The following is a 24,359-nucleotide window of genomic DNA, read 5'->3' on the forward strand; positions in this document are numbered from 1 at the left end:
CGGTGGCGGGAGATCCGATGTATATACATACAGAAAATGAGAATGAACAATAAGCACATCTGATACAAGAACATTACAAGAGAAAGAGAAACAATGGGTTACGAGCTCTTTCTGAAAAGTCTGGAAATAAGCTTTACACTCAACAAGTACATAAATACGGAGAATGGACTCATATAATACATGAAAAAGAGTTGGAATTGGTTTTAGGCTCATCAAATACATGAAAATAATTATAACTAGTTGTGGACTCATCTATTACACAAAAATAATTATAATAAGCTCTTCGCTCATCTAATACATAAAAATAAATTGGTTCTGGGCTCATATAATATGTAAAAATAATTATAATTGATTCTGAGCTAGCCTAATACAAAACAATTAGAATGAGTTCTGGACTCATGAAAGAAGTAAAAAAACAGAATGGATGCTGGGTCACCTAATACAGAAAAAGAATTAGGATAGGTTCTGGGCTCACCTAATACATATAAACGAACTAGAATGGATTCTGGGTTAATCCACTTTGTAAGAAAATGTAATAGGCTGTTGTATCATCTGATAACTAATAATAATAACACTATGTAACAAAAAATTTGTTCCTGGATAGTATGTGTTATTTCTTAATTGCTTATGTTGTAAAAGCACAGAAAATGGTCATTATTCCCTTCAAACTTTGCTTTTGTGGCCTGGATAATGAAATTTTCTCTGTAAGAAGGGGCAAATTTGCACATTTTCATTTACATAAGGTCTGAATAAAACAACATATGAATCAAGATTTACATGTATTTATACTAAAGTTATACAAAACGAACAAAAATGTTTAGAAGTGAGTAGTTTTCGAGATTTGCGACTGCAATGTAAATCACTTTCACGTATCAGCCCCCAAATGTAGTCTTCCATCATGCTTTCGTCATACGCTCCTTGGTAGCGGCGTTCAAAGTCCAGTATATCTTGGTGGAAGCGTTCGCCTTGCTCCTCTCAGTATGATTCCATGTTCTCTTTGAGTTTATCAAGATGATCGTCAAGGATATGGACTTTCAGGGACATCCTGCAGCCCATTTTGCCGTAGTTCTTCACCACAGCCTCAACCAGTTCCACATAATTTTCGGCCTTGTGATTGCCCAAGAAGCCCCGAACAACTGCGACAAAGCTGCCTTAAGTTGTTTTTTTCCTTCCTACTGAGCTTCTTGGAGAATTCTGTGCATTCCAGGATCTTCTTTATTTGTGGTCCAACAAAGACACCAGCTTTAACTTTTGCCTCAGACAGCTTAGGAAGAAGTCTTAAAGGTACTTGAAGGCTGCAGACTCCTTATCAAGAACTGTGACAAATTGTTTAATAAGACACAATTTTAAGTGCAATGGTGGGAACAACACCTTCTGGAGGTCCACTAGTGGTTCACACTTGACATTGTGCCTCCCCACAGAGAACTCGGTTCGTTTTGGCCAGTGCTTCCTGTTGTAGTGAGCAGCGGCGTCCCTGCTGTCCCAAAGGCAAAGTTAACAGGGAAACTCGGTAAAGCCTTCTTGGAGATCCGTCAGGAATGCCACCATTTTGAAGTCTCTGATAACCTCCCAACCATACCCATCACACTTCAAAGCTTCTAGCAAGATCTTGGCGCTGTTGTATTCCTCTTTGAGGTGCACCGAATGAGCCAGGGGAAGAGACGGATACTTATTTTTGTTATGGAGCAACACATCATTGAGGCTCGTGAATGAGCTATCAATGAAGAGGCGCCACTCGTCAGAGTTACAGTTAATTCCAATTGCCTCGCACAGACCGGATACATTGTGGTAGAAGCAGAGTCCATCTTGACGAGTGAAGGTCTACAACATTCTCGAAAGTTCTTGCAAGTTTAAGAAACTTCTCTATCAGTTATTCAGCACTGAATCTACCCGGAATGTTCTGGAAAATGTGTAAATTTAAAAATTTCATTACCCAGGTCACAAAAGCAAAGTTTGAAGAGATAAACAGGTCTTTTCCATTTACTTTAGGCATAAGCAATTGGGAAATAACACTTTCTGCCCAGGAACAAGAAAAAGTAAAAATTTTGTTACATAGTGTGATAAAGCACGTTGTATCAAATGCCTAGTAAGGCATATGTGGAAAGTATATAATTCTTTGATTTAACTAATACTTCCTTTCTGATAAGTTTTATGATAAGGTCCAAAGGAAGAAAATTGTTTTAATAATTGAATATGCTATTGATTCACACAATTCACGCCTCATAATTTTGTAGGATATAAGCTATTTTAAGTTAAGAAAAATTGAGTTTTATTAAGAACTGAAAACCAACAGGTTATAAAATTGGAGGCTATTCGTTCAAAAGCTTTTATAATCATATACCTAAATATATAAGTATAGAAATGCATCTACGGATGCGTACTTGCATGTGTATATAAGTATTGTTAATCAAAGTATCTCACTAATTTCATGAAAAATACTTGTATTGTGTAAGCATACTTTTAAGTATACCATACATATACATAGCCCCTTCCTGGTGGCTTAGAGATAAATCTGAGGGCTTACGACCGTTAAAATAAGGCTTCAATAACTGCAAAGGGCAGAGCAGAGATAGCCCATTGTGTTGATATACTATTCATAAAAAACGAAGATGTATTGATGGCACTCGACTCGCTTCTGTGGATCGTGGATTCGAATCCCAACACCAAACGTGTCTCCCCTCCTTTTAGCCTTGGGGGACGGGTTTTTTATATTGTGACGGTCAGTAACACTATTGGATTAGAGTAATCCAAGAGTTGGCGGTAGGTGGTTTTGACTTGGCACCTTCCCTCTGGTCCAACACTTGTATATTAGAGACAGCTAGTGTAAATAGACCTGGAGTAGCTTTTTATGAAATTGAACAAACAAACAAAAATAATTATATAATTTATAATTCAGGACGGGTGCTATGGGTATTAACACTTTTACTAATAAAGCAGAGAACAGTGTTTTGACCTTCCTAGGTCATCTTCAGGTTAACCTGAGATATGTTTTTACTTCAAGTGGGTATCTCGTCATCAAGAATTATATAATTTGATACGTTAATAAAATACTTCATTTTTATATCAAATGATTATCACATGTTCCATTGTATCGTCTGTTAACTTATAATATAGAAATGAACTTTCAACTTACAACCACTGAATAAACCGAGCGTAAACACTGCACATACAATGAACTTTTCCATTATTGGCAAAGTCACACACCACACAAGCGTCCAATGGGTAGTACGTTAATCAGAAGAAAGAAAAAAAGAACTTCAACACGATCGCAGAAGCGTCGAAAAACTAGCCTTTGTCAGTGAACAGCGGTATCGGTGATATTTCTGTATAGTTCGGATGAGTCATCTCTTGAATATTGATAACTTGGTTACAAAAACTGGCTTACATCTACTTCGCCTGCGGTGAAACATTCCGCACAGTCTACAAAGAATCACACATTCCATTTACTTAAAATTTACATTTCCAAACACTGTAAAAGTTATTTACTGATAGCTCTTTAAAGCTTCACTCGTAGCTTACGTTTTCCATCGCCAGAAAGCGCTAGCGCTGAAGCTTGAACTCATGTGATAGTCTTACTCAGACATGGTGTCGCCACATTCGCCCGCAGCGTTCGACCTGGGTTGGCGCTAATATATTCAATATGGACGTCAGAGCTGGTAACTAAGTTGTAGAGGTTATTAGTGTAGGATGTAAGCAAGGAAATATTTCCTCACAGGGCGCTTTTAGCGCATGCTGTCGACATGGGAAAAGAGCAGGAACTTTTGGATGCTGCAAGAAGTGGAAATTTATCCGTTGTAGAAAGAATTTTAAGCCAAAGAGCCAGAAAATCAGGGCCACTAGCAAGGTTAGTGTTGTTTTAAAAGAGCGAGTGACGGTCTTCTGCAGCTCTGTGTGTGCGTGCGTGCGTACGTGTGTGTGTAGCCCCTGTAGTGTAGTGCAGCTGCATTCAATTTGCGTTACGTAAAAATAAAGTGAAATGTAACAATTTGTTTATGAGATGCTGTACAAATTAAAGAAAACGAAATCTATAACATTTAATGGAAGATATGTACATATTTATCGGCAAGAGCTTACAAAAGAGATAAATTAGGTCAGTTTGCAAGCACAGTGAAAACAGATGTTTTATTTTATTTTATATTTACTGTCAAATCAAGTAGTCTTTCTATAAACTGAGATACCTGTCAAACCAGTTATTACTTATAGGTGAAATTACCTGTCAAATCTGGCATTGTTTATTGGTGAGGTTTTCTGTTAAACCAGGTTTTGTTTATAGGTTAAACCAGATATTGTTTATCAGTGAGGTTTTCTATCAAACTAGGTATCGTTCATAGGTGACGTTCTCTGTCAAATCAGGTATTCTTTGTAGGTGTTCTCTGTCAAACGAGTTATTGTTCATAGACGAGGTTTTCTTTTCTTTTTTTTTTTTGTAGATAATGCCTTCTATCAAACCAGATGTTGATATACGTAATATTTATTGTTAAAACATGTATTATTTAAAACGGGTCCATTAAACCAGCGGAGTCTTTACCTATACAATACATTTTTTATTGTTGAAATGTTTTGCTAGACTGTGTTTGTTGTACGTGCGTTTTTTGGTTTTTTTATATACTATTGAACAGGGATTATATTGCTTATAGGTTGGATCTTTTGTTAAGCTAGATTTATTGTTTGCAGGTTGTGTTTTCTGTAACACCAGAGGCTGTTGATACGAGCGTTTTTTCCACTAAAAACTAGCTACTGAGAAAAGTGTAGTTGCTGTTATTAGCAATGCTTTTCGTTAGTTTATGTTACGTAAAACAACCTTTAACTGATTCTATTTTCAAAACTATATCACTATAAAAAATTATCTCTGATTCGTAAATGAAGAAAATGCTGAGATTTTAAGAATTCGAAAATAAAGGACAACTTGTGGAAACGCCTCTTCCTTCTTCCCGTCTTGTAAATATAAAACTACTTGTTACAAGAGCTATACATTACTACTGTTTACCATCGCTATTATGTTATTATTTTCTAGATTTTTAAATTTGGTCGCTGTATCTTTATCACACTGTATTTTAGAATATACGGTTCAAATATCAGTTTTCCAGGTTCTGTCACAAATATAGGCCTACTGGTTTCTAATACTTCGCCAGTTTTTAACGTCTCGTAACTTTTTAGGATTCACACTGCACATATAAGTAACGTTTCTGATAGACTTTGCCTCATATCGACCACCAGTACTGATGAATCCTAGTATTGAAATAATTGGTTGGGCGATGACTTTTATTCGATTAAAAGATATATCTCAAGCACTATTTTCACACAACTCTGGTTTTGAATCCGAAATGGAAAAGTTATAACTTTAATAAAGTAATTGTCCCTGTTTACTTTTCGAATTTAATATAATTAATACAGGATTTCTTATAACAAGAAACTGAAACTTATTTTTAAATAACCTATTGTAATAGTGTGTGATTATCCTACCCTTAATTTTTCTTTTTACACACTGAACGCCATGTTACACTTGAGTTTTTTCTCAATGTAAATATTACCTGTGTTGGCCCGGCATGGTCAAGCGTGTTAAGGCGTGCGACTCGTAATCTGAGGGTCGCGGGTTCGCATACCCGTCGCGCCAAACATGCTCGTCCTTTCAGCCGTGGGGTGTTATAATGTTACGGTCAATCCCACTATTCGTTGGTAAAAGAGTAGCCCAAGAGTTGGCGGTGGGTGGTGATGACTAGCTGCCTTCCCTCTAGTCTTAGACTGCTAAATTAGGGACGGCTAGCACAGATAGCCCTCGAGTAGCTTTGTGCGAAATTCAAAAACAAACAAACGAACAATATCACCTGTGGTAATTATGTTTCATTATGAACGAATAGTTCTATTATAATGCATAATTGTAAAGGTTCTTAAATATCATAAAAATAAGGGACGATTGTTATAATAGTTATCCACTACTCAGTCTAGTCCGTATGAAAGGGGTATATGTTTAGCCAATAAATGAACTGCTTTGGATATATATAGACATTAAAATCTTAGTACTTGTAGTAAACGTTAGATTTCTTTGTTCGCATTGAATTTCGCGCAACGCTATACGAGGGATATCTGCTCTAGCCGTCCCTAATTTAGCAGTGTAAGACCAAAGGGGAAGGCAGCTAGTTTCTGGGATACTCTTTTACAAACGAATAGTGGGATTAAAACGCCCCCACAACTAAAAGGGTGAGCATATTTGATGTGACGGTGATTCGAACCCGCGACCCTCATTACGAGTTGAGCGCCCTAACCACCTGGTCATGCCGGGCCCGTAAACGTTAGAACACAATATATACGACAGGCATTAAACTTAAATAGTAATATATTTTTAGACATTAGCTTAGAACATCTATGATAAACATTAGAATAATTTATCTATAACAACGTACTAAATAATACTATCCAAATTAAGCTTTAGATTTTGTTTGTCATTAAGCACAAAGCTACGCAGTGAGCTGTCTTAGCTCTAATCATCGCATGTATCTAAACCAGATTTTAGCGTTATAACCTTTCGGGTTACATTTTCTAAATATTTCTGAAAACACAGGTCATGATAGGTCTTCATTTGAAGTATCTAACTGTAAAATACACAGTATGTTATGATTTGAAACGCTTTATCCTTGTTAAGTGTAATAAGAATTATCGATGTAATTACCAGAAGCTCAAGCTTTTTAACGCACTATTCAAAGAACTGTCTTGAAGGGCGTTCCGTCTCTAGAGGACTGGAACCATTAGCGTTCCATGTATTTTGATTGGAATACCACAATGAATCGCAAAATGGTGTTCTATCTTTTTCAAAATTCCAACTTAATCTCTAACTCTATCATTGTAAAACGTTTACGACTGACTTTAAACATACATTTTAGACCAGATGCTCGATATTATGTTACTGGCATTTGATTGGCTGATTAACTTCAAGCTTTAGTTTTAACTCGGGCTTTCGAATATTCTCCAGCTGGAAATGGTTTGGCATTAAATGTTAGCGTACAGTCTAGAACAGACACTTTTTATGATGAGGTTTTTGATTGGTTGATTAAATACTGTTTCACAGATCAACTGTCGTGTAATTTTGTCTTTCCAGTGTTAGAACTTATGTGTTTGTTTTCTTATGATTTAATTTCACATCGTATGTTTGTGGAATAGTGAGGAGAGGCAAAATTTATTGAGATAGTATGAAGGTCTTAAAATATTCAAATAATTATTAATGATATTAATTATGTAAAAGAAGCCATGCACGTTTATTTTTAAGTGCCTGTTTATTAAAGATTTGGGAGTTTACAGCCTATAACTAGACTATTTATTCTAAACGTTAATAGGCTTATTTTAGCACAAGGGTGGTAATTCGCTTACTTATTTTTTCGTCTAAAATTATTACATCAATGTGTAGCGCAAAGCTACACGAGAGCTATCTGCGCTAGCCGTCCCTAATTTTGCAGTGTAAGACTAGAGAGAAGGCAGCTATTCATCACCACCCACCGCCAACTTTTAGGCTACTCTTTTACCAAAGAATAGTGGGATTGACTGTCACATTATAACGCCCCCACGGCTGAAAGGGCGAGCATGTTTGGTGTGACGGAGACTCGAATCCGCGACCGTCAGATTACGAGTCGAGTGCCTTAACCACCTGGCCATGGCAGGCCTACCTATAACAATAAGTACTTTCATTGAGGAAACCATTTAATGATTGTCTAGTTAGATATATATCTATAAGTAAGGAAGATTAGCAGCTGAGCAGCTGGATGGCGTTTTAAATTCCAGAGAGCTTGGTAATTTACATATATCAATATAAGAGGCAAGAGGAATCAAGCTAGAGCATTGTAGAATGATAAAATATATCATAGTATAAGATATTTTGGAGACTTAAAGCTCAAGGAATAGCACAGTAATGTAAATGTACTATATTTCAATTTTAATTTCTACGCACAAACATAACACATGAAAGAAACTAAGAAATAGAAGTATCTATTTTATTGAAAAATGTTCGTCATCTATTTCTAGATAACGGTTAGAAGGTAGTTGTTCTTTGAAAGACAGAAAAGAAGGAAATATGTTTATAAAAACTGTTTACTAAAAACATGTTACTAAAACAGTTTACTTAGGTCAGTAAGTAGAACTTATATCGTAAGATGGCATTCCAGGCCAATTATGGTTATTGTTGTTGTGAATTAAGCACAAAGCTACACAATGTCTGTGCTCTGCCTACTACGGGTATCGAAACCCGGTTTTTAGCGTTGTAAGTCCGCAAGCATACTACTGAGCCACTGGAAGGCATCAATTATGGTCAAGTACCTGTAAGAACAGCATAATAGAACCTACTATATCTAGATTATCAAAATATTCCTAACATGAACAACAAAATGAAATCAAAGGGTCTAGTTTTCTAAAATATCCTCCACGTATACATCCAAGTGAAACATAAGGTGTCGAGTTCACTTTCTTTTCTTTGGTGGAATTTTCTTTAAGACTTTCCGTCCCTAACTTAAAGGTAACAGACTAGAAAAAAAACAATTAATCAACACCTTCACCTTTTGGGCCACCCTCTACCCACAAACTGTTAGATTAAACATCACATTATAATGCCCCACAGCAGAAAATATGATAATCGGCTTAAAATTCAGATATTGTAATTAATGGGCCATAGCGACCTTACTATGTGATATTTAAAACGTTTCTAATCTAAACATGAAATCTAAGATGTTTACTAAATTGTGTGAATAACAATATGAAATATAAAATATCTAGACTACTATATATTCTTGGTAGAAGAAATAATAATGTAGTGTATAACCTCCAAATAAGATTAACAAAGTATATCATTCAATCCTCCCACCTGATTAATGTGTTATTACATATAAATAAATGTGTGTGTAAAATGTTATTTTATTAAAATGCGAGAAGATTTTTTCTAATTCTTTTTAGCATATACATAGTAATCTTACTTGAAACAAGATAAATTATGTGAAAAAGTAAATATTGAAATACAGTGTGTATATCTCAACAAACATATACACGATTTTATAAATATACTCTTCAAAAAAAGAAACGCAAAAGGCAAAATATGAGACAAATTGTTAACAAGTTTATTCCAGGTAGTTCTGTATGGCATGTGTGAAACTTTGCACATTCACTGCTGAACATCCAAAGTCTGCAAAGGCGAAGTCCACGCTCACTAGGTGAAGTTTAACATCACTCAACGTCAATAACGAGTATGACCCCGTGAGCATCAATAACTGCTAGGTATCTCCTGCCCATGGAAGCGATGAGATGACAAATCACATCCTGTGGAATGGCTGTCCACTCAGCCTGCAAAGCTGCAGCAAGCTGAGGTAGAGTCTGCGGTTGAGGTTGTCGCAGACGTCGGTCCAACTCGTCCCAAAGATGTTCAATGGGGTTTAAATCTGGTGATCTGGAGGGCCAGGGAAGAACGTTGACGTTGTGGTGTCTCAAGAAGACAGTGGTGAGTCGAGCTGTGTGAGGACGGGCGTTGTCATGTTGAAAAACGTCGTTGACGTTCACCATGATGGGTTGCACATGGGGCCTGAGAATCTCGTCGACGTATCGTTGAGCCGTAAGATTCCCTCGAATGTGCAAAAGGTCTGTTCTGGCATTGTAGGCGATGGCAGCCCACATCATGACGCTGCCACCACCAAATCTGTTCACATCCTGCACACAGTTTACTGCAAAACGTTCACCTCGACAACGGTAAACACGGGTCCTTCCATCCTGCCTACGAAGCATAAAACGTGATTCATCGCTGAACCAAACATGCCTCCATCGTCGATGAGGACATACCCGATGTGCCGGAGTCCACTGCAGCCGTGCTTGACGATGTTGTTGGGTGAGGATGACGCCTCTGACTGGACGTCGAGGTCGGATTCCTGCATCTCGTAAACGGTTGCGTACGGTCTGATCGGAAATTCTACGCAGTCTTGGTATGTTTGAGGCAGTAGACGTCGCAGTGGTGGTCCTATCCCGAAGGTGACGTAATCGGATGTTGCGATCTTGTGCGGGCGTGGTCACACAAGGTCTACCACATCGTGGACGGTCACGAGTTGATCCATGTTGTTGGTGACGATTCCATAGCCTTGTGATGGTGCTTGGGTAGACATTCACAGCTCTGGCAACATCTGATCGAGATTCGCCTGCTTCCAACGACCAATGGCGTTGTTGCGTTGTGCTTCAGTCAGTCTTGGCGTAACTGTATTGTGTGTCGGTGGCTTAACACTGAGCTATGGAAACCGAGAACCCGTCACTTTTATAGGGATTTTGCACATGTTTCACTTGCAGAACATGCAGATCTCTCAAACAAATTTATTGGACACGCATGCGTTTTGGCAAAAAATCCGATGTTTTCCTCTGTATTCAAAGTGCACAACTTTTATTGTCATTTTGGTCTGACAGTCAGTGCCTTAACACGTGTAACATCCCGTACTCTGAGCTTGTAACGTTATTACATATATTTCTCTTTAAAATAACAAAAATATCCCTTTTGCGTTTCTTGTTTTGAAGAGTTTATATTTGAATAAATATAACAAATGAGGAAAGGTGATCACCATACTTCTGGCATCATGTCTACTAAACCTGCTCTTTGGACTACGTAAGTATTTCATTAACAAATTTTCATTATTTAAACTGTTACAAAGTTGCTGGCTAGCGAATTTTAACTCTTTAGCTTAGATGTAAGAATACTCGTCTTGGTTTGCTTGAGATCCAGGGCTCGATTTTATTCACGGTAGATGTAAAAATGGTGTAATTACAAGACGAGCTTATGTTCGTCAAAGAGAAAGGGAAGAATAAGATAGGTTAAGTTCTTCAAACGAGTCTCAGTAGAGTTAGGTAGCAGGTTAATTCTGCAGCTAAGTTGCTAAATGTTCTCGTCTCGTTTGCGAGAAGTCCAAGGCTCGATCTCATTCAGTGTCACATAAAGCTGGAATAACCAGTAATGGTAGCTAGTCTATTTAAAGGATCGTAAGTGTAAAGTCAGACGTGCTTTTGTTGTTTAAAAAGAATAGCACTTAGATTTGTTCTTGTTGTACGGTATCTGGTTGGAGGCGGCTGGTCCTATAATAGAGAACTGGATTTCGGAGCTGGGAAGTCGGACTGTAATCGGTATTATCCTATAAAATACTGTTCTTTAAGCTGTAGTGTGATGTAAGACAGACAATTAATGCTTTAGTGAATATTATCGGTGATTGGGTGCTTCTGATTGGCTGTCTTCTTGCTTGTCAGTAGTTTAAAATAAAGAACAGCTGTAACGTATAGTGGTTTAGTAGGTACGCAGCGATATTGTACAACTTTAATGTTACGCATTCTTGACGTGTAAATGTGATATTTTTCTTAAATGAAGTATACACTAATCCTGTTGTTGGCTATATAAATATGTATGAATTATCCGTGCATGTCTTTATATATATTCATCTTTTTATGTTTATCTTTTTCTTATTCTAACTTGGGAGAGCAGTCACCTTCCCATAACTGTCTGCAGGCAGTGAAGGGTGATATAGATGTGGGACGTTGTGGGCTTGAGCACCCACATATCGCTCTCCTCATTTATAATTTTCATATGTGAGACTAGCGAATTGGAGGTTAAGACTGACAGATAGTGTATCCCCACTACAATACGAATCCTTTTTTCGCAGACACCTTCAAAACCTATGATACATCTTGTAATCCCACGTTGTAGCTTGTATCTTAGGATTCATTTTTTTAATGTACAGCGTATTTTAAAAATTTAAAAAAATTCATGTTAATATGGTTTGGTTTATGGCTTCAATATTTTATGGTTATAATATGATTAATCAGAGGTTGGGATTTGCTGTTGTTAACGCAGTCCTTCCTCATTTGTTTATTCATTTAACTCAATTTAGATATGAATTATTTAATTTCACTAATATATATATGGAGCCATTGACTTATTCCTTGTCAGAAACAGACATGAACCGGCATTCTTTTACTATTTCAGTAGAAAATATTTATTACTTAAAAATTAAGCAAACAGAGAGATGAACATATTGTTATAGAGTACAAACTACTGGATCAAATATTCGTCTACAAAATGTTTATAATGCATACTAGTTTGTATTACTAATTTTTAAAATTATTCATAATGTGTATTAATATTCAACTGAATTATTCTGGAACTTACAGATGGGTCACGTGCTTGGTGATACATTCAACCTGATGATCCATAAAAAGAAAACATTACAGGTTGTTAACAATTACACTTTTTTAAAGCATTTTAATCCAGTAAAATGATTTTCTGAGATTTAATTTCTTGTTGTTTTTCTTTGTGGGTCTCTCAACAGCTGGTAGGCTAATGTTACTCAAGGTAGCCATAACTTCAACGAAACCGACCTTCAGTCTCGCTGTGACTGCATAAACAAAGGTTTACCTGTGCATAACCCAAACACTTATTTAAACAAGAACTTATTAGCTCTTCCTTTCCCATATCGTATGTAACAACATCCTATTAAATCACTGCTTTGCGTCACTCCGAATTACTCTGAATTGTAATTTACTTTCATACACTAATACATTCACGTCTTAAATTTCTTGTTTAGAAAAACTAAAACATCTTAGATTAGGCTTGTACTTGGCTTTTCCGCAAAAAGTCTGGCATGGTCTGGTGGTTAAAGCGCTCGACTAGCGATCTGTGGATTGCGATGTCAAATGTTATCATCGCATATTTTCGTTTTCTCAGTCATAGGGGCATTACAATGTGAAGGTCAATCCAACTGTTCGGTGGTAAAGATTAGACCAAAAGTGGGCGGTGAGTGGTGTTGACTAGTCTTTTTTGTCTCTTGTCCACCGTTTCAAAAAAAGCATAAAAAGTCGTTTTGGTAAAAATCCAAAAACAAAATAACATTTCAAAACACTTCCAGTGTGTGCAAGCTTACGACGCTAAAACTAGGGTTTCAGATACCCGTGGTGGGGAAAGAACATTTTGTGTAACTTTATACTTAACAAACAACAAACTTTCAGAAAGATCCTTCTGGATATTTATGACAAACAACATCTAACATTAGCTACGACCAAGCTTCTAACCCATATTATTAGAGAAGAAATCGAATTTTTTTTCAATACAAGCATTGCAATATCTTCTAAAACTTGCCATAAGTAAGTAATTACAAAATGGCAACCACGTGCCACTGCACAGTTATGTACTTAAGGTTAATACTACTTTTCAGAAGAGTGTAAGTATACTATTCAAATCATAATTATGCGAAAACTAGGTTATTTTTATAAACCTAGGGCATAAGCTGCACCGTCATTACTTTGTCCTGTCTTTCTTTCGTGGCCCAGCATGGCCAGGTGGCTAGGGCGCTTGACTTGTAATCTGAGGGTCGTAGGTTCGAATCCCCGTCGCACCTAACTCGCTCGCCCTTTCAGCCGTCGAGTCGTTATACAGTGACGTTCAATCCCACTATTCGTTGGTAAGTAGCCCAAGAGTTGGCAGTGGGTGGTGATGACTAGCTATCTTCCCTCTAGTCTTACACTGCTAAATTAGGGACGACTAGCGCAGATAGCCCTCGTGTAGCTTTGCGCGAAATTCCAGAAAACAAACTTTCTTTTGTACTCTCTGACTCAGCTTTAGTAGTCGATTTTTTTATGAAATGTTGAAGATTAAAATGAGAAAGAACTTAAAATACTGCTTGAGGAAGTTGTAGAAGAAATATTAGTAGATAATGTTTAAATAATAAAGGAAATCTGTAAAATATAATTGCAAACACGTTTATTTGAAGTTAAACAGGCTTCATTTAGTTTTTATGTGCACGTTGAAACCTGCCACCAAGTGCTAGTATGAGCGTGAGATTTTTTTTTTATTTTTTGCGTGATGTAGTTAAAACTGAAACGTGTGGTAGTGTTAAAACTACGTTTAGAGCGTGGTTGATCAAGCCATCTGCCTTTCTAGCGAAGCGAATAATTTTCTGATTAACTGTTAAGCAATTTTTTTGTTATTTGTTCAGTTGCGTCTCGTGTGTCTTTGTTGGATTTGTGTGTACATCCAAAAAATGAAGAACATCCTATCAGACACGAACAAATTTAAACCAATACACACAAATCCAACAAAGACACACGAGACCCAACTGAACAAATTACTACTAAAAATGAAAAAAGCCAACACAATTTTTGTTATGTTCTCTGTATGCCTGATTCCAGTAAAACATCCATATGTTGATATCTTCTTGTTGAAGGAATATTCCCGATCGTTGATTTTTACTCCTCTTATTTTCATAATAACAGACAATCCAGCTGGAAATGTTGTGTAAGCTGAAAAGAAACCAAAAAACAAAAACGAAAAAGATACCAATAAGTCATGTGCGTGCGTTTGAGTATGGAAGTTTGCACTTTACTATCTTTATGGTGGTTATTGCCAGAATGATATACTTTGGAGGATGTGTTTTCCAAATTAAATATCAGTTTAAGTGTCATACTTTATATATCCATCATTATTTGTACCACATAAAGTAAACTATTGTAGTAATTTTCATTGTCCTTATAAGGAAAATATCAAAACCAACCTGTGTTATTTACCCACAAGAGTCTCAGCGACGAGTCCGGGCGCTTATAATGCTAAAAATCGGGTTTCCCTGCTCGCGAAGAGCACAGCACAAATAGCCAATCTATTGTGTGACGTTACACTTAGCAACAAATAAACAAATAAGGTTACTTTATCACTTTAAAGTCACCACTTGTTTAACTTTCGGTGCGTACCTTAGATTTTTATTACTTTAAATATTTGAAACACCAAGTAATTAAGTTCATGTTGTAGTTTTTATTTACATGTTAACTAAAAGTTAATAGGCACTTCCAGTTTGTCCCCCGCTGGAACAGCTGTAAGTCTTGATTTACAACTCTACAATTAGGGGTTCGGTTCTCCTCGGTAGACACGGCAGATAGCTCGATGTGGCTTTGCTGTAAGAAACACACATTCTAGTCTAAGTGATTTGAAAATCCAACCTTTTCCAGTCTTCTTTTAAGTAAGAAATATAAAACAACATGGCTTTATTTTTGTAACTTAAGACTATTCTGCCAAAAATCTAGTGATTATAAGTATAGTGTTTCTTGATATACATTGCTTCATATTTAAAGCACTTAAGGTTAGGCTGTTGGTTTTGTTTATTCTGTAATTTATGTCCGTTACGAAGCTACACGTTTCTTATCACGTCATTCTAGTTGACGACGTGTAATTGGTTATTTACGTTTAACAAACTCTGTCCACATATTCAAACAAAATGTGTTTTATCCCTTTTGCCTTATGTTTTTAAAGGACGTGTCTGTTTGTTTCTCATGACAAGATGTCCACAAATTTTACACTTGTAGATTAGTATGGAGCTAGTCAACAGCACCTACCGCCAACTCTTGAGATGCTCTAATCAAATAGTGCAATTTTACTATCGTTCTCGTAAATCACCTACATCTCATAGTATAGATAGTATACGAACCAAGTGCCCTCGATTTACAAACCGACAGCTTAATCTTCAGGCCAGGTTCATCCCATTATTTCTTTGTTCTGAATTTTCACGCGAAGCTACACCAGGGCTATCTGCGCTAGCCGTCCCGAATTTAGCAGTGTAAGACTAGAGGGAAGGCAGCTAGTCATCACCACCCAATGCCATCTCTTGGGCTACTTTTTTTACCAACGAATAGTGGAATTGATCGTATCATTATAACGTTTGGCGTGACGGGGATTCGAACCCGCGACCCTGAGATTGCGAATCAAGCGCCCGCCCATCTGACAATGCCGGGTCTCATCCCATTAAGATAGGAAAGTGTAAAGAAAACCTTACAACAGAGTACCTATACTCGTCACAAAAACAAAAATAAGTGTTATATGTAATAGTTATATATACTTTCATTTTAAGTCGATCTCGTTGGAAATACAAATAAAATAAATCTTGCCATCACGTTCATACTTAGATTGAGCTGCTCTAACTTTTATATTTATATTTAATTTTCCACATTCTAATCCTTATATCTAACCTATAAAATCATTTGCCATTTAAAGGCTATCAAACATATATGGGAAAGTCTTTATAACTTCCAGCTTGCGTTTGTGCAATCACTTGTTTACCATTTCTTACTGGAAGATAAAAGGAAGATCTTTGGACAACAGTTCAGGATAAAAATGTTTGTTGTTGATTGAAAGCTTTCGCCTCTCGTGCAGGAGGCTCTCTCGTGACTTTTACTAGTCGGATACTAATTATTAGAAAAAGGTTCACTGCACTGTTAAGAGATACTGCTAAAGCTATGTAAGAAACAAACTCAAGTAGTTAAAATACCTTCAGCCGTAACTTGTTTAAAATTATAATTTATTTGACATCTAGCATAATACTGACCACTAAAAAGGGTTAATCGCACTTTGTAAGAACGATTTGCATATCCTCATCGAGTAGAGTCGTTGCACCACGAGCGACATGATTGGCTCACAGAATATTCCAAAGTGTTAAACCTGTAGTTATTTTGAAAAGCTGCTAAACTGTTCCTAATTTAAACTATCATCCACCATATACGCTAAGAGACTGACTGTGAATCCTATAACGCACTCACAACTTAAATGTGACGAAAAGCATCTTGTAACATCGCAGGGATTCAACAATCCTTCTGGAGGAAAGATAACTCCCATAGCAAGATTGTTACACGTGATAAGCCAAAGGAATCAACATTTCTGTTAAAAAGAAAAGGTTTCAGTTTTGTTGGGTTTTTTCGACTGGAAGCAAAACAATTCGCACAGCAGAGCGTTTAGAAGTACAACGACATAAAAACTGTACCCCGACCCTAAGAAGGTTAATAACCTCATCCGCAAAGCAGAGAATGTGGTTACAAAAAAGAATATTTATACTAAAAAAAAAAAGTTGCCCCCCTGTTAGTACAGCTGTAAGTCTACGGATTTACAAGCTAAAATCAGGGGTTTGATACCCCTCGGTGGGCTCGGCAGATAACCCGATGTGGCTTTGCTATGATAAAAACACACACGAAAAAAAGTTATTGTGATGAAAGTAGGCTTATCTCTTGGTGCCAGTAACAGAAATATTAAACACATATTTGAAGTTGATAAAGATCTACGTATGACCGAAAGCTCATAAACTTACAGTTACCTTTCGAAATCCATAATGGTTTTCTTGAGAAGGATCGACGGCTGAAGAAAATGGAATCACTGCAGTCCTATTTATTATGTACCTGTTAAGTCCTCAGTGAAACAACAGAGACATTTTGTGTCTTTGGTCTATTTGATTGTATTCTTGAAGATCCACCTACGTTGTAAGATTTACGATTTAAAGTTAACCCCGTCGTTTATATCAGAAGCTTGTTTGGATGAAAATTGTAGTCTGACAATAGTACATATAGTCTTGATCATCATACTTGGTATAACCAAGTGGTTCGGAGCTCTCGACTCGCAAACTGCGGATTGCAGATTTGAAACGTTATACTACTAAACATTCTCAGCCTTTCTACTGTGGGGGCGTTATAATGTGACGGTCAGTTCCACTATTCGTTAGTAAAAGAGTAACTCAAGAGGCCCCCCCCAGCGGCTCGGCAGTATGTCTGCGGACTTGCAACGCTAAAATCCGGGTTTCGATACCCGTGGTGGGCAGAGCACATATAGCCCATTGAGTAGCTTTGTGCTTAATTAGAAAAAAAACAAAAAAACTCAAGAGTTTGCAGGAGATGTTGATGACTAGTTAACTTCCCTTTTATATTTCAGTGCTAACTTGGGAACGAATAGCGCACTTCGTGTAGCTTTGCGCGAAATTCAAACCAAACCATACTGGACAGGATTGATGAGAAAAGTAGTAGTTCACAGGACTGCACAGGATCTAGATTGTTTTTCTAATAATGTACGATTAACCTTCAGAATATTAGTTGGTATCTGTAGTTTGTTTTTGTCTCAAAGTACAATTAAGTAGTGAGAAACTTAAGTTCATATACTCTGTCAGGCGTCTTCATGTCTCTTGATGTCTAACTAATTAAAGTCATCAAGTTGTTATCCAAAAGCTGGATGGAAGTTTAGTTCTGTGTGTGAAAATTTTAATTAATTAATTATTTACTGTGAAACGTTTTGAACCCTCTGTGAATTTCTTCTCATGCTACGATAGAATTTCAGTTCAGCGAAATCCTTTGTTTTGAAAATTTTGTTATGGTTTGTTAAGAACTTTTATTTCTTGTGCAAAATGTCATAAGCTTCTGTTAACTAACTATTCTGTTTTTAAAACCAATTTCTACCAGTATGTACTGACACAATGATGTTTATATTTTTCCAATACATCCCATTCTTTGTGTTAAAATATAGAACTTATTTATCATTAACTTAACTATATCTAACCAGTATTTTAAACATTACCGCTGTTTTCTTGAGTTGGTTTGTTACAGTGATTACAATAACGAAACATTATTTTGCACTGGAGATCGAATGCGTTTTAAAATATTATTTTAAATGTTTTAGTTACTTACACTGATAGACAGTAGTGTTAGACTGATTCCTGGGCATCTTGATCCAGTAGATGATACCCATAGGTGTGCGAGAAGAGTTAATAAATGCAGTTCTTCTCAGGATTTTCACTAATGTCCATTCAGATAGAAGGACGGTTGGGCTCAGTAATCTTTTCTTTTGATAAGGAACAATGTGTTTCGTTAGGTAAAATACTTCAATTTCTTCAGTCTACCTAGCTGTTCAATTCAGTACCAGATGATCTTTTAGTGGTGACCTGCGATGGACTGGCATCCCATTAACGTGTAATGTAGAAACGATTTCTTCCGCTTGTGCTAAATTATTTAGACTTAAAACTTCAGTCTCAGTGTACAATCATGACATGGATTCTTGTTTTATTCACTCAGTTTCTATTTTAAACTAACAAAGCAACGCCAAGTCGTTGATAAAGGAAGGTGTGTTGTTGTTTCCGGTTAATTAATCTTTAAAAAAGTTTTTTAACCCTACAGGTGATTGGCCCGGCATGGCCAGGTGGGTGGCAGTCGACTCGTGATCTGAGGGTTGCGGATTTGAATCCTCGTCCCACCAAACATGCTCGCCCTTTCAGCCGTGGGGTCGTTATAATGTGACGGTCAATCCACTATTCGTTGGTAAAAGAGCAACTCAAGAGTTGGCGTTGGTTGGTGATGACTAGCTGCCTTCCCTCTTGTTTTACACTGCTAAATTAAAGACGGCTATTGCAGTTAACCCTTGTGTAGCTTTGCGTAAAATTAAAAAAACAAACAAACAAACAGTCGTTGAATAAGGAAGGCGTGTCGTTGTTTTCAGTTAATTAATCTTTAAAAAAGTTTGTTTAATCTTACAGATGAATCTGTGGTTTTCAGATGACGTAATCTCAAAATTCTTCCTCTTATATGTCTTAAAATATGTCATACAATTTTTGTTCGGAACATCGAATCTAGCACTGAGTTTAAGATAGCTAGCTACGACTATGCAATGTTTTATCATGTGTCAATGTTCACTTTGTCTCTAGTTAATACTAAAATACTGTTTTAGTTCGAATGAGGCCCGGCATGGCCAAGCTTGTTAGGGCGTTCGACTGATAATCTGAGGGTTGCGGGTTTCAATCCCTGTCGCACCAAACATGCTCGCCATTTCAGCCATGGGGGCGTTATAATGTGACCGTCAATCCCACTATTCGTTGGTAAAAGAGTAGCCCAAGAGTTGGCGGTGGGTGGTGATGACTAGCTGCCTTCTCTCTAGTCTTACACTGCTAAATTAGGGACGGCTAGCACAGATAGCCCTCAAGTAGCTTTATGCGAAATTCAAAAACAAAACAAAATAGTTCGAGTGAATACATTTTTGGACGAATTCTACATGAATGAATTATATATAAAATGTTATAATACATTTTTCATTTGTAAATAATGTCGGGTAGATCAAAGGATCTCCTGGAAAAAGGTTTACAAAATCTTCGTACATACATAGAAACATATTCTACTTCATTCTACTTCATACTGTAAATAGAAACATATTCTACTTCATTCTACTTCATACTGTAAATAGAAACATATTCTACTTCATTCTACTTCATACTGTAAATAGAAACATATTCTACTTCATTCTACTTCATACTGTAAATAGAAACATATTCTACTTCATACTGTAAATAGAAACATATTCTACTTCATACTGTAAATAGAAACATATTCTACTTCATACTGTAAATAGAAACATATTCTACTTCATACTGTAAATAGAAACATATTCTACTTCATACTGTAAATAGAAACATTCTACTTCATACTGTAAATAGAAACATTCTACTTCATACTGTAAATAGAAACATATTCTACTTCATACTGTAAATAGAAACATATTCTACTTCATTCTGTAAATAGAAACATATTCTACTTCATACTGTAAATAGAAACATATTCTACTTCATTCTGTAAATAGAAACATATTCTACTTCATACTGTAAATAGAAACATATTCTACTTCATACTGTAAATAGAAACATATTCTACTTCATACTGTAAATAGAAACATTCTACTTCATACTGTAAATAGAAACATATTCTACTTCATTCTGTAAATAGAAACATACTCTACTTCATTCTACTTCATACTGTAAATAGAAACATATTCTACTTCATACTGTAAATAGAAACATTCTACTTCATACTGTAAATAGAAACATTCTACTTCATACTGTAAATAGAAACATATTCTACTTCATACTGTAAATAGAAACATTCTACTTCATACTGTAAATAGAAACATTCTACTTCATACTGTAAATAGAAACATATTCTACTTCATTCTGTAAATAGAAACATATTCTACTTCATTCTACTTCATACTGTAAATAGAAACATTCTACTTCATACTGTAAATAGAAACATATTCTACTTCATACTGTAAATAGAAACATATTCTACTTCATACTGTAAATAGAAACATATTCTACTTCATACTGTAAATAGAAACATATTCTACTTCATACTGTAAATAGAAACATTCTACTTCATACTGTAAATAGAAACATTCTACTTCATACTGTAAATAGAAACATATTCTACTTCATACTGTAAATAGAAACATTCTACTTCATACTGTAAATAGAAACATTCTACTTCATACTGTAAATAGAAACATATTCTATTTCATTCTGTAAATAGAAACATATTCTACTTCATTCTACTTCATACTGTAAATAGAAACATATTCTACTTCATTCTACTTCAAATAGAAACTATTCTACTTCATTCTACTTCATACTGTAAATAGAAACATATTCTACTTCATTCTACTTCATACTGTAAATAGAAACATATTCTACTTCATACTGTAAATAGAAACATATTCTACTTCATTCCCACGAGGTCTACATTAAAATAATACACATCTACAACAGTAGAACAAAATGCTATTTCTGGTTCCAGTCTCTATTATCTAACTCAAATTAAAATTACTGATCATTTATTAGATATATGAAATTATGTAGTGGGTTTAGTATATTAAATCGATTTTGAATATGCAAATCGGTAAATCCCATGAGAATTATAGTCAACACAAAGTCATTGTGGACGGAGTGTATCAGAACTATATGTTGATATTGTTCAGCTTTCCTTTCGTAATTTTTAACCAGTGCGATGTGACTGAAAATTGATTACCTTTGGAAGGGCATGTATTTGTTCTTTCCGACGAAAAATATTCATACATTCAGATCGTAAAGTTTTGTTCAGATTGAAAGTTTCAAATTTCCAAGATAAAGATATGCCTTGTATATAATTACATTAAAATATTGAATATGGATGTGTTTGAGGAACTAGAACCTGCTCATAAAGAGAACTACAACTCTTTTTACTCTAGACGTGGTAAACAAACTGCACAGTCTTGTGAAAATACAAAACAAATATCGACATTACAAGCCGTCCATATGTGCCAGGCAACAGTACGTACGCAATATAATGAAAAAGGACTTACATTTGAACAAGCAACACATACAAGTCACATGAACACAATGTGCTTTCACGACATATCTCTTTATCCGTTCTAAATCTCAAGCAGTTAAATAATGAAACTTATACCCAAGCTATATCAAACTGGCGAAGCCGCTGGATACAATACCTGTGGATTTCCATGTGATCAGACTGTTCAAACAAGAGCTAGGAAACCACTCCTCGTACCCTGGATGGTTTGTGGAAAGCATACGGGAAGTGAGAGGGTGCTTTATACACGACAACTTTATCATGAAGTATTTTGCAAATTTACGTTACGGGGATACTGTCAAGATGCAAGTGTGTGAGAGAGGATATGACCGAACAAAAATTATTTTAATAAAACGTACTCGACCTCTGTATGATTCTAACCCGAATAATAGTTAGAAGGTTGTTAGTAATGAGACTGCACTCCTTGTGTGATTCCATAAAACAAAGAAACGAATTACGAATACCAAATTTGTGACATTACCAAACATCAAAATATACATATTTAGAGTTTACTTGAGAGCATCTACGAACACACGAATACGGATAAATAAACAAATATATATATGTGTGTGTGTGTGCGCGCGGTATTCTGCAGCTGAAATTGTTAAAACACTATAGTTTCACGGTTTCCAGCTTCAGAAAACTTTGATTTCGTGAAAATTTTACCATTTATGTATAATTCATTTTTAACACGTATAATACGATGCATGAACAGGTACATGCAAAAACGCACGCATATATAATCATGAACATGTAAAAAAAATATATGCCAAATAGTGAAAACAAGAACATTAGATCTAATATGTTAATAAGTTCTTTGTGCAATTGGCTTATAAATATTTACGGTGGAACATCGTTTAACATATATTTCTCCTCCCGATAAGTGAATACAAATAGTTAAGATTCGTTAAAATATGCCCGACATGGCCAGGTGGGTTAAGGCGTTCGAATGGTAATCTGAGGGTCGCAGGTTCGAATCCCCGTAAACATACTCGCCCTTTCAGCTGTGGGGGCGTTATAATAAGACGGTTAAACTCACTATTTGTTGCTAAAAGAGTAGCCCAAGAATTGGCGGTGGGTGGTGATGACTAACTGCCTTCCCTCTAGTCTTACACTGCTAAATTAGGGACGGCTAGCGCAGATAGCCTTCGTGTAGCTTTGCGTGAAGTTCAAAAACAAACAAACAATTGTCAAAATATATTCTTAGTACAACTCGTCAATGGTAACAAAGTCCCGAATGCAGAGTTTGATGGTTTTCGTCGTCCAGACAGTACAGAAGTGGGCAGTATTCTGCAGTATTATTTAGCTGAAATAATTATTTTTCTTAAAACTGTTTTGCGTTTCATAGAGTTGAAGATCTTCGATTGCTTTCTTAGAAATTGTTCTAGTATATCGATAGAAATATGATTTTTCAAAAGGGTTAAAAGAAAACGGTATCTTAGTTAACTCGTATGTCGACTTATAAACTGTAAAGGCTTTTATTTATTTTTCAAACCTTAATACATGGTTTTTTAATTCTTTAAAAATATACACGTAATTTCACACATTACAACTCTTTACAGTTAATTTTACAAATGTCTTCTCGATTGATGTTAATTGATACTAGCCGACTCTCGACTACAGAAAGCTTAATGGTCGTATTGTGTTCGAGAGTTTCAAGTGGCGTAACTTTCATCTCCCAACTTGTACTAAGAGCTGCCAACTATAACCAGTTCTAATAAAACTAGCCTCAGGTATTGTGTTGGCTTGCAAGCGTAATCTGTTTATAAAACGGTTCACGACACTGAACCAGTGCATTGTCAGTGTCTTTTTTTTTCGTCTTGGCTTAACAAAACCGTTAGTTTTGTCCTGTCTCAAATACATCCCTAAACCAAAGTTCGAAAGTTACAGATTACCTCGAAGACAAAGAGTTTCATAATTAAGAGAAATCTCGAACATAATTCTGTATTTAGACTTTGTAATCATAGTAAAATACGCAACCTTTCACACTTAGCCTATATTGTCAAAAAGAATGTAAATCACTTTTCGGACTACGAGTATTCATTGCTGATACTGAAATTTCTTGTACTAACGTACTTCTAAAACTATCAAATTTTGACTAATGCTACTGAACTTTAATTTGTAAAGTAAAAGATAATATATGTAATAATTTTTCACGTAATTATTTGTTTGTTTGAAGCTAAGCAAAAAAGCTACACTATGGTTTTTCTGTGCTCTGCCCACCATAAGTATTTAAAGCCGGCTTCTAACTTTGTAAATCTGAAGACATGCCGCTGTGCCACTTGGGGGATTTTATATAATGGATAAAAGGAATAATTGATGTAAGTTTGAACGTACTTTTTACGGTTATATTTTATTGCTTTCAAGCTGGATTTACTCCTTACGTTCTTCAAAGGTCCCGTAATCTGAGGGTCCCGGGT

The 24,359-nt window shown here is 35.9% G+C and overlaps 2 protein-coding genes across 14 annotated transcripts in view; one reads left to right on the top strand and one right to left on the bottom strand.

Moving 5' to 3' along the window:
- The window catches only part of LOC143238463 (transmembrane 7 superfamily member 3-like), a 76,823-nt gene extending 73,272 nt beyond the window's left edge, over positions 1 to 3,551 (bottom strand). For all 4 annotated transcript variants that reach the window (XR_013020589.1, XR_013020590.1, XR_013020588.1 and 1 more), the window contains exon 1: positions 3,134 to 3,551. Coding sequence is in view for 1 of the 4 variants with exons in the window: in XM_076478730.1 (XP_076334845.1) it covers positions 3,134 to 3,185 (52 nt within the window). In the remaining 3 variants the exon portion in view is untranslated. The remainder of the gene's footprint in view (positions 1 to 3,133) is intronic.
- Positions 3,552 to 3,585: 34 nt separating this feature from the next.
- Positions 3,586 to 24,359, top strand: part of LOC143238461 (uncharacterized) — a 109,680-nt gene continuing 88,906 nt past the window's right edge. For 9 of the 10 annotated variants that reach the window (XM_076478713.1, XM_076478715.1, XM_076478723.1 and 6 more), the window contains exon 1: positions 3,598 to 3,844. In XM_076478713.1, coding sequence (XP_076334828.1) covers positions 3,741 to 3,844 — 104 coding nt within the window. In that variant the 5' untranslated portion in view covers positions 3,598 to 3,740. Of the gene's footprint in view, positions 3,845 to 24,359 lie in introns of all 10 variants that reach the window. The other variant, XM_076478716.1, reaches the window with a different exon arrangement.

Source organism: Tachypleus tridentatus, chromosome 13 (genome assembly GCF_004210375.1).
Source record: "Tachypleus tridentatus isolate NWPU-2018 chromosome 13, ASM421037v1, whole genome shotgun sequence".
NCBI lineage: Eukaryota > Metazoa > Arthropoda > Merostomata > Xiphosura > Limulidae > Tachypleus > Tachypleus tridentatus.